The 18,814-nt window shown below is 44.1% G+C and overlaps 1 protein-coding gene across 2 annotated transcripts in view; it reads right to left on the bottom strand.

Moving 5' to 3' along the window:
* The window catches only part of NUP153 (nucleoporin 153), a 65,650-nt gene extending 47,129 nt beyond the window's left edge, over nt 1-18,521 (bottom strand). For both annotated transcript variants that reach the window (XM_024200764.1, XM_024200765.1), the window contains exon 1: nt 18,417-18,521. In XM_024200764.1, coding sequence (XP_024056532.1) covers nt 18,417-18,521 — 105 coding nt within the window. The remainder of the gene's footprint in view (nt 1-18,416) is intronic.
* Nucleotides 18,522-18,814: the final 293 nt, after the last annotated feature.

Genomic DNA, 18,814 nt, shown 5'->3' with positions numbered 1-18,814 from the left:
TCAGCTGTTTGGCACGGCAAGCCTGGGAGGGAGGAGAAGCGGAGCTGCGGCGCACTCCTGGGCAGAGACAGAGCGGAGGTGAGCTGGGGCAGATGGGCCGCAGCAATTAAGGGGGGAGGCGCAGAGGAACCGCTCCCTGCCCCAGCTCACCACCGCTCCGCCTCCGCCTCCCACGAGCACACCACTCAGCTCCGCTTCTCCTCCCTCCCAGGCTTGCCGTGCCAAACAGCTGATTGGCGCGGCAAGCCTGAGAGGGAGGTGGGAGAAGCGGAGCTGCAGCGCACTCGTGGGAGGAGGCGGAACGGAGTTGAGCTGGGGCGGAGGGGCCCTGGGGAGGGCCGCAGCAAGTAACGGGGGGCGCAGAGGAACCACTCCCCACTCTAGCTCATCTCCGCCTCCTCCCCTGAGCGTGCCACCGTCACTCTGCTTCTCTCCCCCCCCTCCCCCCTTCCAGGCTTGCCGGGCCAAACAGCAGATTGGCGCGGCAAGCCTGGAAGGGAGGGAGGGAGAAGCGGAGCGGCGGCGGCGGACTCAGGGAGGAGGCGGATGCAAAGCGGAGGTGAGCTGGGGCGGGGAGCGGTTCCTCTCCTTACCCTGATATAACGTGGCCTCACCTATAACACGGTGAGATTTTTTGGCTCCCGGGGACCGCATTATATCGGGGTAGAGGTGTATTGTGTTATTTTGACAAATAAAATATGCAGAATTTTAAAATATTGTGCACAGAATTTTTATTTTGGGGTGAAGAATTCCCCCAGGAGTAAAATATGACAGAACAGTATTATTGTTTTTTTTTTTTTTTTTTTAAACGAAGCATCAGTAAATTTCTGATTTAATATCGGTATTTTGCTCCGAACAGCATGTTACTGGCATGCCACCAATTACATAATCCTTTGGAATGTTTGCTTCATTTAGGGCAATTGGAATACTTCCAAAATTTTGTTTCTAAAATCCCGAATGAAGGATTGTGTCTCTTGATACCAGCTTGTTTTTCTTTCATTATTTAAATTGAGACCTGGAAACACTTTAAAAAATATCTAGCTAGTTTACTAGATCCAAACATCTCAGAGAAGATACTTCAATGTTCTACATTTTAGTACTGCTTGCAAATCTGCAAAGCAAACACCCAGCCTATCATTACCACCAATCCACAGTGTATACTCTGCAAGAGAAGTCATACCCAGCCATTCCCGGTTCTAAGGTATTCAGGGTACCAGTTGGTTAAAGCCTGTTCCTGCCCAGCTCCCCCCCAAGACTGAGTGTCTTTGTCTAGGTAAATATATTCTATCTTTATATCCTATAGTATATAGTGTAAACATTTCATAAAACCACATAAGAGTGGAAAATGTGAGACTACAGTCTGCATGCAAGCCTTAGTACTGATCAATGACAGGTACAACATATTACTATCAGAGCACATGCTAGGTATAACACCTTGAGAGAGCCATCAATTACAACACTGGAAAGAAAAAAAGAAAAATATAAATTTAAAATACTAATATGCACCTTAACCACTATTATGGGCACTTCACTAAAATGCAAGGAAAAACTGAGAGGAATCCCTGGCAACCCTAAGAAGAGAGACTGGGGATTTAGCTAACTGTTTTTGTTTGCAGCAAGACTACTAGATTTACCTAGTGTAAAATACATCTACAATTGAACAAAAACAAAATTTAGAACTGTAATAATGGAAAGCCAGCTCAAAACCGATGGTACTGAGTCTCTTCATAAAAAGAGAAATTGTTTCAGACTAAAATTAGAACTTTTATTTAAAGACAGGCATGACAGCAGGACGGCAAAGTAGAGTACAACACTCCTGACAAATACTTTGACACATACTGAATAGAAAATCATCCAGAAATACCTTTTCCAATCCATCTCATATTGATTATGTGCTTATATGGGCCCTTCACCATATTATCTGAACACTTACATAGTATTTAAAAATAGGAGTAACAACCCCCTCCCCTCTCTTCCTTCCCAGTCTGTAAAAAAAATAGCTCAATTAACTTTTTAAATGTTTGCTTGTGAGTTCAGTGGAAGAGCTGTAAAAGTTCTGTCTCCACATTTACAAACTTCCACCTATTGGTCAACACTTTTATTCTTCCAGTGGAATGTAGCTATCATGCAAGGTCATCATAGAAAAGGCAATCTCTCAGGGAGAGGGGAGAGAGCACCACTCCCATGAAGAGCTTTGAAATTTAGGACAGATAACGTCTCTATTCAATGGGGAGACGGTGCAGAGAATGGACCACTGAAGTGATCCGTTTGTGACAATTTGCGTTGCTAAGCACCCCCAAGATAAAACAGAATCATAACTTAACACCTTTGGCCAAAATACTTAGCAAATGAATGACAATCAGAATTTAAAGTCCTCAATTAGATGTCTGAACAATTAGCGTAGTCATACTTAATTAAGAACCGTGAAAGTGGGGCTACGTTACTGTGCAGAATAATATTTCAAATAAATTAAGCATGAAAATAAAAATATGAGACACTAGTAAGGACAAGTCCGTTGTGTTTTTGTTTTTTTAAATCTATAAAGGACTCATCCACACATGATGCACACTCATATATGATGAAGTCATAGACTATCCTATGGTAACCTTCTCCAAAATTGTTTAAATGTGATTGCATAACCCAAATATGTGCGTGCGTGTGTGTGTATGGGGGGGGGGTGTTTGCTATATGGACAGAAACGCCTTGTTTAGACTAGAAAAAGTAGGCCCCACAATTTATCAGTGGAACCACTCTAACACATGCCGTTAACAATGACATAAACTGTAGTGTAGACAGGACTTATGCATTTTTACCCATGTATCATCTAACCCTTGGAATGGAGAAAGAAAGGTTACTTATCTTATAGTAACTGGAGTACAAGATGTGTAGTCCCTATGGGTAGTCACTGTGGGTGTGAATGCACTCTGTACACCAGGGACCAGAAACTCTTCAACAGCAGTGTTCATTGGTCTGCACTTGTGCCTTCAACAGAGGGCATAAAGGGCAGCACAGACCAACTGCCTCTCCAGCTGTGATTCTAACATGGATCCCAGAAGGACCTGAGCAAAGGAAGGCAGTCTTGAATATTCATAGGGACCACACATCTCAAAGAACTCTAGTTACTATAAGTTAAGTAACCTTCCTTTCTTCTTCAAGTGCTAGTCCCTATGGGTATTCACTTTGGGTGACTCCAAGCAGTGCTCGTTAAGGAGGAGGGCACAAGGAAGTTTGTTACATCACAGAGTGCAGGATTGCTGTGCTAAAGGAAGCATTTCACAGCCAAAGTTTGGACCAGAGCATAGTGCCTGGTGAAGGTGAATACAGAGCCCCAAGTAGCTGCTCTGCATATCTCTGAGAGCAGGATTCCCTGTCATGAGAATACTGACAGCACTTGGACTCTCATAGAACGGGCCCTGACAGCTTGAGGAGAATGGACTTTCATATGATCATAGCACAGAATGATGCAGGAGGAAATCCACTTAGAGACTATTTGGGAAGAGACAGCCTTTTCCTTCACCCTTTCAGCAACAGTGATAAACAAACCTTGGGGACTTCCAAAAAAGGTGCCATTCTGTGCAGGTAGAAGGCTAGAGCCCTACACAAGTCCAAGGAACAGAGTCAAGTCCCCTGCATGCTCAGGTTTTTGAAGGCGAACAGTCTAGGTAAGGAGAAACTCAGAAGGTATTTTAGGTATGAACTTTGGATGTAGTTACAAAGAAAACTAATTCTAGTGAAAAATTGTATAAGTCAGGTCCGCTATAAGGAACCCAAGCTCCCCAACCCTTCTAGCAGTAACTGGCATCAAGAAAACGACATTTGAGGAACGTGCAGGAAGGAACAGAAAGCCAGAGTTCAAACGGTCATCTCATGAGAGCAGAGAGGATGAGGCTCAGATCCTAGGCAGGGACTGGTTTTGCAATTGGAGAGAATGTCCTTATGATATCCTTCAGGAATTTTGCAGTAATAGGATGAGTAAAGACTGAGGAGCCTTCCGCCACTGGGTGGGAAGAGCTAAGAGCTGCCACATGTACCCACTGGGACCTGACAGACAAGCCACATGTCTTTAACAAGAAAAGATACTCCAGAACAAGAGGAATGCCCGACCCCTCTGATGAGTAGCCATTTGACATGTCCGGGACCTATTTGTCCATTGTAATAGTGTGCCACATCAGAAGGAAATGGACCACATGGCCTCTGAAGGGGACAGCAGCAGACATTGTGGAGACTGGCTGTCAACCCTCAGGTGCTACGACACAAGAAGCAGCTGAGACTGTAAACTTGAGGATGTGGTGCAGGGTGCCTATGCAGCTGGATCCTCTGTCATTTCCTTGGGGGTTCACACATCCTCTGTTGGAAGAAGATGGTGGTTGATGTCAAGGCAGAAAGGAGACCTGGAGTTAGGGTGACCAGATCATCACACTAAAATATCGGGATGCATTGGGGTGCCATCAGCCCCTCCCAGTCAATCCCCACTCTGCCCCCTCCCCGCTCGGGCCCCCACCCCCACGCCCTTCCTCATCCCCCGGCCTGCCGCTGGCTTGCTGCGTCCCTCCTCAGTCCCCCACCACCGCTCGCCTCCCCGCCCGCTCGCCTCTTCACTCCCTCGCCCGCCACTCACCCCTACGGCACTGACTTCTTCTCTGCTGGGTGGGTGCTCGCCCAGCCCCCGCCTTTTCCCGCCCCTGCATCAACCTTGCCCCGCCCCCATTCCCCCCCCTTCCCCCCCCTTCCCCCCAGTCCCCCCCCCTGCCCTGCCTCTTTTCCGCCTCCTCTCCCAAGAGCGCCGCGTCCCCGCTCCTCCCCCCTCCCTCCTGGAAAGCGCTAAGCGCCGCCAAACAGCTGTTAGGCGGCGGGAAGCACTGGAGGGAGGGAAGAGGGGGGACGCAGTGCACTGGGGGGAGAGGGGGAGAAAGAGGCGAGGAGGGGGGAGCTTGGCTGCAATTTTTCCTCATGGGTGCTCCAGCCCCGGAGCACCCACGGGGTCAGCACCTCCCTCCCGCTCGCCTCCTTAGCTGAATATCGGGACAAATGGCGTCCCAATCGTACATTGATCGGGACGCGGGACAAAGGGTTAAATATCGGGACATCCAGTCACCCTACGTGGAATATTTGCTACAGGGTGCCGAAGAATAAGTACCCAGAGAGCAGAGAATATGCAGCGACTTGTTGGTTTTATCCCTAATGAGATTGTGACCTTCAAAGGGAAGGCCCTCAAGGGTGGTTTGGACATCCCTGCGGAACCCCAAGGCCAGAAGCCATGATACCCATCTCATGACTATGGATTGTGACACTGCATCAAAGGACACCTGGAGACAAGAACTTGACACTAGCTTTCTCTCATCCAGGATGGCCTGGAACTAAGGTCTGTTTTCCTGAAGGAGCTTGCTATAATTCAAGAAGTCATACTTAGACACCGAAGTTGGTAGTTTGCTATTCAGAATGCTAAACTAAGCTGACAAAAACATCTTTCTTCCAAAGAGGCCAAGTCCTTTGGTATTTTTATTCAGTGAAGTGGATTTGGGTTGAGGTAGCTGGCTTCTTTTTGTAACTGCTTGGACCACCAAGGAATTGGAGGTAGGTGGGAAAAGAGAAATTCCATGCCTTTGGGGGGAGCAAAGTAACATTTCTTAGCTCTCTTTGGGGCACAGGTTGCAGTAGTATGCAAGATAACTCTGGCAGGTTCCATGATGGCCATGTCAATCTGGACTACCAATTAAAATGGAGACGTAGCCTGGAGGATGTGCAAGAGCATGTGGGCTGGATCCTGGAACTCCTCTAGTGGTATTCGGAGAGCATCTGTGATTCTCCTGAGGTGATCCTGGTACTGTTTATAATAATCTGGGGATAAAGGAGATGCTGGTGATAGCGCCTCATGTGGAGATCACAAAGAGTTTCACTGGTGGATCCAGCTGCTCCTCCTCCATCAGCTGCTCCCTTGGTGACTATGGTTCTTCGTCTAGTGGTAACCACTACTGGATGCAGAATATAGGGTCCTCATATTCAGGTGCCTGGAAGTATGGTTCCCAGGGACCTCAACAGAGATATATGATGGGGTGTAGGGGTACTGATGTGGACCCCCACAAGGAGTACCATTAGTCCCAGGACAACAAATGCTGTTGGCGAGGACATGAGGGAAAGCGAGTGCATTTGGAAGCATTCTGGGGTGATGGCTCTTTGTCGGGTAGCTGGAGGGACAGTCAGTACAAGCTCATTTTTGTTTGATGAACAGAATTCTTCATGTTCCAATGGTGGGGCTGGTGGCGTAGTGGGATGGTTCCTACCAATCAGGAGCAAGGACAAGCAGGAAGTGGAGAGGATCAGGCTGACCTCTTGCTCCAGCTGGTTCACAGTATTGGCAAATGAATGGAGAGTCGATGGGGTGGAGACCTCCTGGAGCAGGATCAGTTCAGAGAAAATCAGAGATGTCAGGTCTGCATATATAGCTAAATCTTCCAGAAGATGACAGGGCCTTGGGCTGATTGATGTCTTTGGCTTTGTCTACACGATTGGTGCTGTATTAGAGGAGGAGGATCTGTAAGTGGCTGGCACCACTGAAATGAAGGAGTGGGGGAGAATCCCTTCTGACTTTATGCAGCACAGGCGTTGTTAATGATCCTTCAATGTGTAGCATTGGGGCACTGGAAGCTCCCAGTACCATCAACACTGCCTTTTTAGTACAAGCTCTGAGTGCACCTGTTCCAGGGTGCAAAGTCTCAGGCGGTGCTAGAGGAAGAGGTGAGGGGCTTGTCCCACTCATGCTTCTGCCTCATGGAGCCCCTGTTCTTGGTGAATGACTTTGAACCACTGGTACCAGATGGCAGTGGAACACTGCCCAGTGACTCCAAACAGGTTGAAGAGGAGCAGGAGGGTTCAGGATACAAGCAGGGTCTCATGGAGAGCTACATGAAGTGTTTTCAGAGCCTGAGTTCATAAGACTACCTGGTACATGGAGGGAAAGAGCAAGAGATGCCACACCTCAAGGGCATGTGAACCTCCCCAAGGCAATACAGGCAGTTGTCATGCAAGTTGCTCACCAGGAAGACCCGGGGCAGGCCAGGCAAAGCTTAAAGCATGGTACCTCGGGCATAATAGATAAACAAGACAAAGGGGAGGTAATGGAGGAGGACCCTCAATCCTCCAGTAATTAGCACTAAAACTAGACTAAACTATCTCAGCTAAAATATTGTAGGTTCTAGGTAGGAGAATGAAGAAGAGGAGAATGGACACAGAAGGTTCTGGAGAGGTGGTCATTCTGTGCTGCCCCTTCTGCCCTCATTTGAAAGCATAAGGAGGTGCAAGGTGCAAACCAACAGACACTGCTAATGAAGAGTTTCTGGTCATAGGCACACAGAGCATTCATAGTGAATACCCAAAAGGATCAGCACTCGAAGAAGTGACAAGTCATTGGCGTAGACTACATACCGACACTTTTACCATCCTATCATGTAGACTGCTCTGAGCCACTATAGCCACCGGGGCGGTCAGATGATGGGGAAAATTGCAGTGAGATTGTGTTAACATACAGGGGAGCAAGGTTTGTAGAGTATAATGTAGTGGGATTCTGGCACGTAAGGAGGGAGCAACCATGTTAGGGGAGATGCAAGTACAGGAAATGAAGAAACCAGGGAAGCACTAGAACATTATTGCTTTCTCCACCCACCAGATCTCAAAGTTTGCTGAGGAAGTAAGTCACTCTGCACTGAGACTTTGCACGTCTCTTTACTCCTGGGGGAATTCTGCACCAAATATTTTGTACACAATATTTTAAAATTCTGCAAAATTCTGCATATTTTATTTGTCGAATAACACAATATAATCATGCCAGTTTCAATTATTTGGTAATTTATTTCAAAATACCTGTCAGCAAGTATATCTGTAACAATACAGACAACATAAAAGATTCAGGACATGTTTTTTGACAAATAGATTCCTTACTAGGCATATTAAAACTGAACTTGATGCATCTTTGTTGATAGTTATCTTCTGTTTCAGTGAAATTACATATTTCATTTAAACAAACTCATTATATAAAAATATGCTGTATAAAAGTACAGTGGAACCCTGATTATCCAATCTAATTGGGATCGGGGCCAGATTGGATAACCAAAAATCCAGATAAACTGGAGAATGGGCAACTGGGGCTCCCACCATCAGGCGTGGACGGCAGGGGCTCCGGCTGTCACAAATTCTGCATGAAAAAATAAAATTCTGCAGAGAACATTAATTCTGTGCAAATTCTGCATTGTGCAGTGGCACAGAATTCCAGCAGGAGCATCTGTTGGATGGAGAAAACAAGGAAACACTAACCAAACCCTGCCTTTTTCTCGTGTTGTACCCCAGCGCTCCTTATATACTACCCCCATCATTCCCTACCCCCAAACTCCAAGCACCTCTGCTACCTTGACAAATTCTTTACCCTCAAACCCAAAACCTCTCAATCCATCACTTGCTGCCATTGCCTCCATAAAAATCCTTGTCCATTTTCCCCCATGCCCACAACTTTCATATACAAACCTTATACCTTGAATTTTTAAGGTAGTAAAAACTCATTATATACTTGCACAGTGAAGCAACGTATGCTTATCTTAATATGTCTTGCTGAGGTCATAATTAAACCTTTGCATTTCTTTGTGATTTGGAGAAACTGGATGTGTGCTTTCTGGGTAGTTATATATGGGAAGTGAAAGTCTGTTGTGGAAGTAAAGAATCTAACGCTTTGTTTACAAAAGAATTTCCTATTAATGTTATTACACATTCAGCTGAACCCATGTTAGCAACAGTGGGAGCTTAAGCAAAGACAAGGCTCTAGCAGCTTTAATTAACATAGCAGTAAAGCCAATCGAAGCCACTGGAGCCTTGTCTACTAGGGAACCCCAACTGTGCCAATACCAGTTGGCATCAGCAGGAATTCCTTTGTTAGAGTTTTTGAAGGTTTGGGACTGGTGAGACTAGAGCAATAAATTACATGAACTGAAGCTGCTCTGGGTGTTAGTGTAGCCTAACTGGTGATTTCCTGGATTTTTTGTGACTGCGTTGAAAGGAAATGCACTTTAGTAAGCTTATGCTCAAACAAATCTGTTAGTCTTTAAGGTGCCACCGGACTCCTCGTTGTTTTTGTGGATACAAACTAACATGGCTACCCCGACTTTAGTAACATTCTCTCTCTAAAACAATTAAGTGCACGTGTGGGTGTGTGTCGGCATATCAATCAGGATTAAAACTTAGTTCAACATGTTATCTGTCAATGCAAGAAAGAAAAAAAGTTGCTATAATATGGCTTAACCACAATCATGTTTAAATGTGGTTAATTTTGTAGGCAGGTCCCAAATATTTGTTTTTTTCTACACTCTGTTTAGAATGCACATCAACAACATTAGCAAAGAGTGGGTTCTAGCACCATTACGCATACATAACGTAAAAGACCACTATGCCCACCCAAGACTTATAATTTTTATTCTTTCATTACCACTGTTGCAGCAATACCAGCTGGCAGCATTAATATAAACTAACCAACCTTTTAAACACTGACTGTGTCATCTAACTGCCCAGAACTTCCTAAGTGTCTTCAATATTGTACATGGACTACTCTATGAAAATTGCTCATTGCTTACAAGTGGTGTCAGCAGTTGGCTTGGTTTTGTTTACTCTCTAGCCATATGGTTTGTATAAGACAAATACTCTTCAAGAATCAATGCTGTACTGTCTTTATCTCCCTTCTTTATTACAAACTGAGCTGATGTATGATGGGGCTATTGTGAATCAAACACTGAACATGCCAATCCTATTATGTATTCATCTCATCTTGTTCACAGGAGTCCTCCCTATTAGTAAAGATACAATTTTTGAATTAGACAAACTCTGTAGCGCTTCTCTATAGACACTACCTACACCAATGGGAAGGATTCACCCATTAGCATAAGAAGAATTGTTCCGTCAACCTAGCACTGTCTATACCGGGGATTAGGTCGGCATAGCTACATCTCTCAGCGATGTGTACTTTCACACCAGAGAGACGTAGCTATACTCATGTAAAATCCTAATGTAGACTAGACTTAAGTTTGAAACTTTGCATGTATAGAGCCCTTATTTAGAAGTAGCACCTTGTTAAGTTTAGGTGATGAAATGGGAAATATTAAAGTAAGGTAAGTAACTAAAAAAATCACCTTTATTATGCTCAGTGGCCTTCTAAGATTTTTAGCATGGCTCAACAAAGCCCTATCAACTTTTAAGCATCATACAGAGGCCTTGTCTACAACAGAAGAGTTAGGACCCAAAATTCACTTTTGGGTAGCAACAGTGGAAGTTGTAGTTACTTTGGTCAGGGCTCAAGAGTTTTTAAATCTACATTTTGTCTAATCCTGCTATGTGTTCTCTGACCAGTTTGATAAACACAAGAATTGCCACTAGGACAGTTTGCTTAAGGGAGATTGTACGTATCCACTGAAGCACACAACAAGTTCCTCTGAAGACTGATGGAACATCAGGGACAAGAGAAACCTGTGATTGCAAAAATGGCAGATTCTGAGGTTTCATCATGGTTGTCTACAATTCCTGATTCATTCTGCAGTGTTTTGTACATTCTAATCTTCTGTTAATAACATAAAGAACTGTTCTTCATTAGTTACACCAGTGCAATTTTTATAAACAGATTTAAAATTGATCTAGTTACACCAGAGTAAATCCCTAATATAGACACACTTGAATCAGTTTAAACCTTGTTTATATCAGTTTAGCTTAAATTGACTTAAGCTAAACAGATGTAAGATTGAAAACTGTTTAAGTGAATCTATACTAGGGGTTTGAATATGTGGGTGTACCTTGTCTAATGTAGACCAGCCCCAATTTTCTTTTTCACTGGCAAAGATTAAGGTGCCCCAATATGTTCTTAACCTATATGGAAGATGTCTGCAGCCAAATAGCAGCAAAGATGGTAATAACAGCTCTTCTGCTCTGTTAATTTCAATGAGGTGTGAACATCAAAACCAAATTGGAACTATTTAAATGCAAACACAATCAGTCACAAGCATTTTGTGTGTCTCAAAAAAACAAAACACAAGAAACATCAATTTAATATTATATATTAAGGCACTGTTAAGGTTGCAAAGTGGAAATCAAAAATATATATTGAATGTGGGCAAGTTAATGTCACTAATGTTAATACCCATTTCCCTACTTGTGTGTATTTATATCTGTAATTTTAAGATTTCATTAGCAGTTTTTTTATTTTAATTAACATGAAGTAAGCACACTGAAAGCCATAAGTAGCATCATATACACCTCTACCCCGATATAATGCTGTCCTCGGGAGCCAAAAAAATCTTACTGCGTTATAGGTGAAAACACGTTATATCAAACTTGCTTTGATCTGCTGGAGTGTGCAGCCCCGTCCCCCCGGAACATTGCTTTACCACGTTATATCCGAATTCATGTTATATCGGGTCGCATTGGATTGGGGTAGAGGTGTACTGTGAAGATTCAGGACATTGCTCCTTTATTGCCTAAATTTTCCAACACAGATGGTAGTCATGTCACTTAATGCACTACTGGAAGGCAATCAGGACTTGCCTATATTAGAAAAGTTGCACCAGTTTAATTAAGGCTATTAAAAACTGATCTCGTTAATACAGTGCAACTCATTAATACAGATATACTTAAACTTGTTTGACCCTTACTAAGCAAATTAAGTTAAAATAATTTAAAGTGAGGGTTAAATCAGTTTAAGTACAGCTATACTAGAGATCTGCACTAATTTAATTCACTTGATTTCAATTTTTTTAAGACAATGTAGACCAGCCTCCAACTGCATAGTAATAGCTGCAGTAAAAAAAAAACATGAATGGAATATGTTAATTTGTATATATTTCTACACTTTGTATAAAGAATCTAAATGTTAACATGACAGCCTCCACCAAATAATTTGCATAAACCAAACTGAAGAGAGATTCACTAAAGAAACCAACAGCTTGCAAATAATTTGTAAAGAACATGGAGCTAATATCTGTGTCAAAGGAACCACAAATTTTATGTGGGGAAAAAAGTTCAAATTGTGCTTTATCCAAATATTTGGAGTGTGTATCTATAAAAAATAGCCTACAGTATTCTATAATTCTTACTGCTACCAACCCATCAGTACACTTGGAGAACTGAGGTGAGCCAACCAACATCTTTTTAAAAATATGAAAAATATCTTTCTGTGCTTCTGAACACTAGAGCAACTTGTTATTTTAAAGTTAGAGAATTAAGATAGGCTGTTTTGTTAGCTCTTTTTCAAACTGCATGTAAAAATATTAACCTTTTTATTTAAGGGTGGAAGGAGAAGCTAACATCTTTTACACACACACCAGAATTCAACCACTATTTTAAATCAGCTTACAGACTCAGTGGTCTGGGTGACTTAGGGGACTGATAATGGGATACAGAGCCTTTCACTGCCAGGTCACTAGTTCAAGTCCAGTCCAGATTGACAGCAAACAATTCACTGTTTGGCGGACTCCAGGGTTTACTTCAACCAATTAACCTGTGTTAAAACTACAACTGTCTACTCTAGGATTTTAACACACATTAGCTAACCCTTGTTAAAAATGCAAGCCACAGTATACCAAGTTTACCACAAATATTTTAATTATAGCTATGCCAATTGACAACAGCATTGTAAGTAGGAGAAATATGGAAATGAGAGATGAAGTTTAGAGAATACTGAAGTGTTAGGCCCTGTCTACATGGGAAAGTTGCACTGGTTTAACTTACGATTTGTCTACACAAGAAAGTTTTACCAGTTATAATTATACTGGTATAGTTAAACAGATATAGTAAAATTGATATAACTCCCTGTGTGAACATTTACTCGAGAATAAAAACTTTATGTCACTTAGAAAGAGGCTTTAAGTTAAATAAACCTGGGAACACACACTTTTTCCAGAATAAAAATATCCACACTTGGAGTTATACCGGTTTAAGTTCACAGCTCAGTAGCTATGAGTATAACTTTCCATCACAGACCACCCTTTAAATAATTTTTAAATCAGTTTAATTAAAGTGGAGTAATCCTCTTTGCTTTCATTTTAGTGTAAGGGTATGTCTACACTACCCGCCGGACCGGCAGGTAGTGATCGATCTATTGGGGATTTATGGATCGCTTCTCGTCTAGACGCGATAAATCGATCCCCGAACGTGCTCCCCGTCAACTCCGGAACTCCACCAGGGCGAGAGGCGGAAGCGAAGTCGACGGGGGAGTGGCGGCCGTCAATCGCACGCCGTGAGGACGCGAAGTAAGTCAATCTAAGTCACGTCAACTTCTCGACTTCAGCTATGCTATTCTTGTAGCTGAAGTTGCATATCTTAGATCGATCTTCCCCGCCCCCCCAGTGTAGACCAGGCCTAAGAGTCGCTTATTTCAGTTTATCTTAAACCTGTTCCCAACAGTCTTAAACTGAACCAGAAAGGACTGCTCTAAAACCAGAATAAGAGCATCCACACAGTGGTTTCTATCTGTTTAAAAATATTGATTTAAATTCCCATTTTTAATTAAATCAGTGCAACTTTGTGTGCACAAGCCTTCAATAAGCGTTTTGACAATGGGATAAAGAAGAAATGGCAGATATTTGAAGTGTCATAAAGAAATAAACCACTCAATCTGGTGAATGCCCAGACAATGGGACAGACTGAGATATATCTGATGGCAACGCATGAAAGTTGTCCAAATTTTTCATGGCTATTCTTGGAAAGAATCAGATTTGAGACTAAATACAGAAAGAGTGGACAAACTGAGGAATAATCCTAAAGTTCTGTTTTAATGAGTCAAAATTAAAAACACTGACTACAAGAAAGGGTTTCTGCAAAGTGGCATTTTGGAATACCCAGCATAATTATTACTTCTATAGCACCAGTGACCACAGAGGTGTATTATACAAAATGTAGTAGAGACCAGGGATTCTCAACATTTCATAGCAGATCATGTATTAACAGAAAGATTATACTGGGGACCACTTTTTCTCCTGTGTCAGGACTGTGCAGAATATCTCCCTTTCACAATTTGCAGTTGCACAATGTTTATGCATTAATACAATATCAGAAAAATATTATGAACAATTCAATCAATTTTTAGCTGTCTTTCATGTGACACAGCAGCTGGAAAAATAGAAGAGCCTGCACCACATGATCTGTCAGTTTTCCGTAAGTCAGCCATGGTCCACGGACCACTTTTAGACACAGTAATTTAAACAAAATAATTTAGGCATGTTCTTACTCAGAGAGAATCTCATGCTCTAAATTGATGGATAAACTACCTAGGATAATATTCAAAAGTAGGATGTAAACATTATTTCTCTCCTTCAGAAAGGACTTTTCTCCATTACAAACTTTATTCTTCCATTGGGAATGAAAGAACCTAAGCCTTGAGACAGAACTGAAGTATATACCAATAAGGACTGTTATGAACCGACAGTCTTGTCTACATTTGTGCTGGAACTACATGCTAATATGAGGTCCCTGGGCAATATACACTAATGAACAGTGCTATAAATTGTTTCACAAAACTATGCTAAGCTGCATTTAAAGTGAGTTGAGATAGATGAAAATTGGTAAAAATGCCTGCACCCACTCTACATTGGCATTTCCAGTTTTACTGACACAACTGCTAGACTAAATGCGAGACAACTGCTAAAAATTCTAAGTGTAGATAGGCCCCTGTAGAGTAGGAGTCATTTTTTATGCTGATGGCAGAAACTGTGTTAATACCTGCTAACAAGAATCATAGTTAAACACTGTTCTTGATAACATGGTTGCCATTTACGTATAGATGGTACCAGAGATAAAACATGAGCTGAAATGAACTATAGCCCAATTCTTGAAAGAAAAGACAAACTTTAAAAACCTGTTAGTGTTCAGTTTCTTACACCAGCCTACTACTGAACTAAAGCATGTAGAGACAGACACACAAAATAGACAATCTCTGTCTCATTTGCAGAACATCACCAAATTATACGGTTGATTGCAAAATTCTAAAAGTTATGCCTAATCATGAGACATTTTTCTTCCTAGGATAATTCAGCAGCAGACAATCAGATGTTCCTCACAGAACAGGGCAGGTAGTTCAGATATATGACAATTTTTTTATTTCTTTTGGCTCTTGTATTTCATGTCACTCAGAAGCAAAACAACCAACAGTTTAGAATCAGGGATTGTTCGTGTGCACGTGAAAAAATAATGATTTAAAGCACTGGTAGATGCAGGATTAGGTCTGAAAGAGCAACTGCTCTGCACACGCAGACCCAGGCATCAAGCCTCACTGACTTCAGTAGGGTTCCGCATGCTCAAAGCAACTTGCATGACCAGGACTTGGGAGGGGGCTGCAATACTATAGCTCAGAGGTGGGCAAACTATCCAGCCCTCCAGACATTTTAATCTGGCCCTCGAGCTCCAGCTGGGGAGCAGGGTCCAGAACTTGCCCTGCTCCGCACAGCTCCTGGAAGCAGCAGTATGTCCCCTCTCTGGCTCCTATGCGTAGGGTCAGGCAGGGGGCTCCACACGCTGCCCCCGCCCCAAGCGCTGCCCCTGCAGCTGCCATTGGCCGGGAACTGCAGCCAATGGGAGCTACAGGGGCGGTGCCTGTGGATGGGGCCAGAGTGGGGACACGTCACTGCTTCTGAGAGCTGCTTGAGGTAAGCAACGCCTGGAACCTATGCCCCGGGCCCGCTCCTGCACCCCAACCCACTGCCCCAGCCCTGATCCCCTTCCCGCCCTCCAAACCCCTCAGTCCCAGCCCGGAGCAGCCTCCTGCACCCCAACCCCTCATCCCCAGCCCCACCCCAAAGCCTGCACCCCCAGCCAGAGCCCTCACCCCCTCCCGCACCCCAACCCCCAATTTCATGAGCATTCATGGCCCGCCATACAATTTCCATACCCAGATGTGGCCCTCAGGCCAAAAAGTTTGCCCACCCCTGCTAAAACTACATCAATGTAGTTGCACTAGTGCAAACCCCTTGTGAAGACATACTACACTGGTGCAGCTTACCCAGATTTCAAACACAGGTAAGCCAGTGCAAGTCACTTTTTACACCATTGCACAAAAAGGTAGTCAAATCCTTAAAACGACAGATGACATATCCCCAAGATTAAAACCACTAGTCTGAACCTTAAAGTGAACATACAGGTTGGTGGCAGGCTTTAAAAAGCCTGGCCAGTAAAAATTGATTTACCCAAGGGGGAAAAACAAAGAATTGTGCTTTCAGGCTTTATAATTTTTGCCTGAAAAATTGAGTTTTAAAGCATTACAATAAAGAAAGCAATTTTCTTCTTATTACACCATGTTACATCTGTAAATTTGACCAGTACATTCAAGTATCTGTTCTTGGGGCCTGATCCTCCAAATATTCCCAAACACATGCTTACTTCAGCACTTATCCAAATGAACCCATTGGGAATATACAAAGACAACACAACTGGTGCATTCAGACTAGAGGATTAGGTCCATAATTACTATTTAAACCTTTCCATACATCTCCTTCAAAGTCACTCCTCAACTAGCAGTGATCAACACATTCATTACTTGCTATTTCAATACTTCTTTAGCTTTTACACAAATGTTTCAATACTACACTTCGAGATGAAGAAACTCATTTTTACTGTTTAAATGTCAAACTACTATCTCCTAGAGCAGTGGTTCTCAAACTTTTGTACTGGTGACCCCTTTCACATAGCAAGCCACTGAGTGCAACCCCCCATATAAAATATACAAAAAAGTGTTTTTAATGAACACTATTATAAATGCTGGAGGTGAAGTGGGGTTTGGGGTGAGGGGTCACGAGCTGTCAGCCTCCATGTAATAACCTCGTGACCCCTTCAGGGGTTTCGACCCCCAGTTTGAGAACCCCTGTCCTAGAGCTTCAGGGACAGATGCAGAACAGTATTACGCAATTCTATATGTATACTTAAGGCTGTAGAAAAATTACAATTCCTTTCTATTATTCTGAGAAGCAGTATGTTATGAGATTTATGTTGGATGGTCCTTCACTTTATATACAAGCAGAACATAACTGAATTTGTATTAACCTAGTTCAACAATTTACATAAAGGCATTCCCAAATGCATACATATATACCCACACAGATGAGATTTGTACAGTACATAGGTATCTGAGCACCCTAAAACTCCTAGAAACACACACACTAATAATGAAGGATCTATTTGCCTGTCCACCAGCCATCCCACCTAGTTTCTGGATTTTTATCTATAAATGCCCTGCAATGTCACGCGCTGTAATATATAAACAAGTTATTTTGTTATTTATCCACCACTTCAGCAAGATTAAAAAAAACAATTAAACGTTTTTTTAAATACTGTTATTACTTATACTGTATTAGCACCCAAAATGTGCTAGCAACAGATATACAAAGAATGAAGTACCAGAACAATTTATATGAGGGGTTGAAGATTATGAACTATTCACCTACTGAAATTATCACAAGGACAACTAACTGCACACTGCCCTTACAAAGTGGTTTGTATGATGTTTTGAAACTTGTACATAAGAATTAAAAATTTGGTTGGTTTGATCTTAAAGACATTCAAATCTCAAAATTCACTGTATGCTAACTAAACACCTATTTAAGATAATGTCATTCTAGAGGTTTATCCTGATTGTGTATAATGTTTGCCCAAAAGTGAACCCAAATCATTCCTGCTAATATATAAATATCTTTTGGCAAATCTGAGTTGGAAAGCAACCAGGAAGTTGGGCAGTATAGAAAAAGAAGATTGTATCAAGAGTGGAGCTACACCACCCCAAAGGCCCAGAGATATTACACGATGGGCAGAGTCAAAGTTTACATCCTGGGAAAATCTGCACCCTACACCAGCTCGTCCCTGTGACAGGAAACGCTCTCCAGATTTTTCCTTCCAACGCTTTTCTTTCCCCCGTTCCCGCCCCGTCAAAGCTGTTTGAAGCAAACTGAGACGGGGTTAATTCACACATGGCACCAACTGCTAAACACGTTTCCTCTTCCCTCCAGTGACCCCTCCCAGCTTCACCGAAAAAAAGGCAGGAAATCCCTAACTCCCGCCCCCCCGCGCACTCCCAGAGGGAAATCCCAAACCCCTCCCCGCTGCCCGAGAGGAAACCCCCACACATGCATACCGGCCCCAGCGCATGGGAAAGCCTCCCCCACACGCCCCCAGCCCCTTGTCCCCCCACCCCGGGCCGTGGCTCCTCACACGCCCCCAGCGCCCTCCCGCAGCTCGGGCAGCCCGATTCCCCACGCGGCCCCGCCGCCCCCGGGCTCCACGTGGGTCCCCAGCCCGCGGGGCCTGGATAGGCCGGGGATCCTCCGCCCGGCCCGGCGGCTCCCAGCCCCCGCGGGCCCCCGTGAGTCAGAGCCCCCGGCCTGGCAGAGCGGCGCGGCCCATCCCCGGCCTCTCACCTGCTTGTTTCTCGGGTAGGGCTTCGAGGCGCCCAGGTGGTACCGCCGGGTCCGAATCTTCCCCCCTCCGCTGCCGCCGCCGCCGCCTCCCCCGCCCGAGGCCATGCTGGGATCCGGCCCCCCGGCGCAGAGCGGGCCCGGCCCCCGCTCGCTCCCCCTTCCCCCCGCGGCCTGGCCGCGCCGCGCGCTCCCTCCTCCCCTCTGTGCTGTCACTGTCACTATGGAGATGCCCCCGCCACGCGCCGCAAGGCCTGTCTCGCGGACTCCGGGGCCTCACGCGCTTGCTGCTGGCTGCCGGCTCCGTCCCGCCCGCGCCGCGGCCGACTCCGTGCACCCCTCCCCCCCGTCCGACCAACCACACAGCGCCCGCCCGGGCAGGTTGCGTCACTAACTCGCGC

Source organism: Terrapene carolina, unplaced genomic scaffold, assembly GCF_002925995.2.
Source record: "Terrapene carolina triunguis isolate 2854851 unplaced genomic scaffold, T_m_triunguis-2.0 Scaffold58, whole genome shotgun sequence".
Classification (NCBI taxonomy): domain Eukaryota; kingdom Metazoa; phylum Chordata; order Testudines; family Emydidae; genus Terrapene; species Terrapene triunguis.
This window is presented reverse-complemented; position numbering and strand designations above follow the sequence as displayed.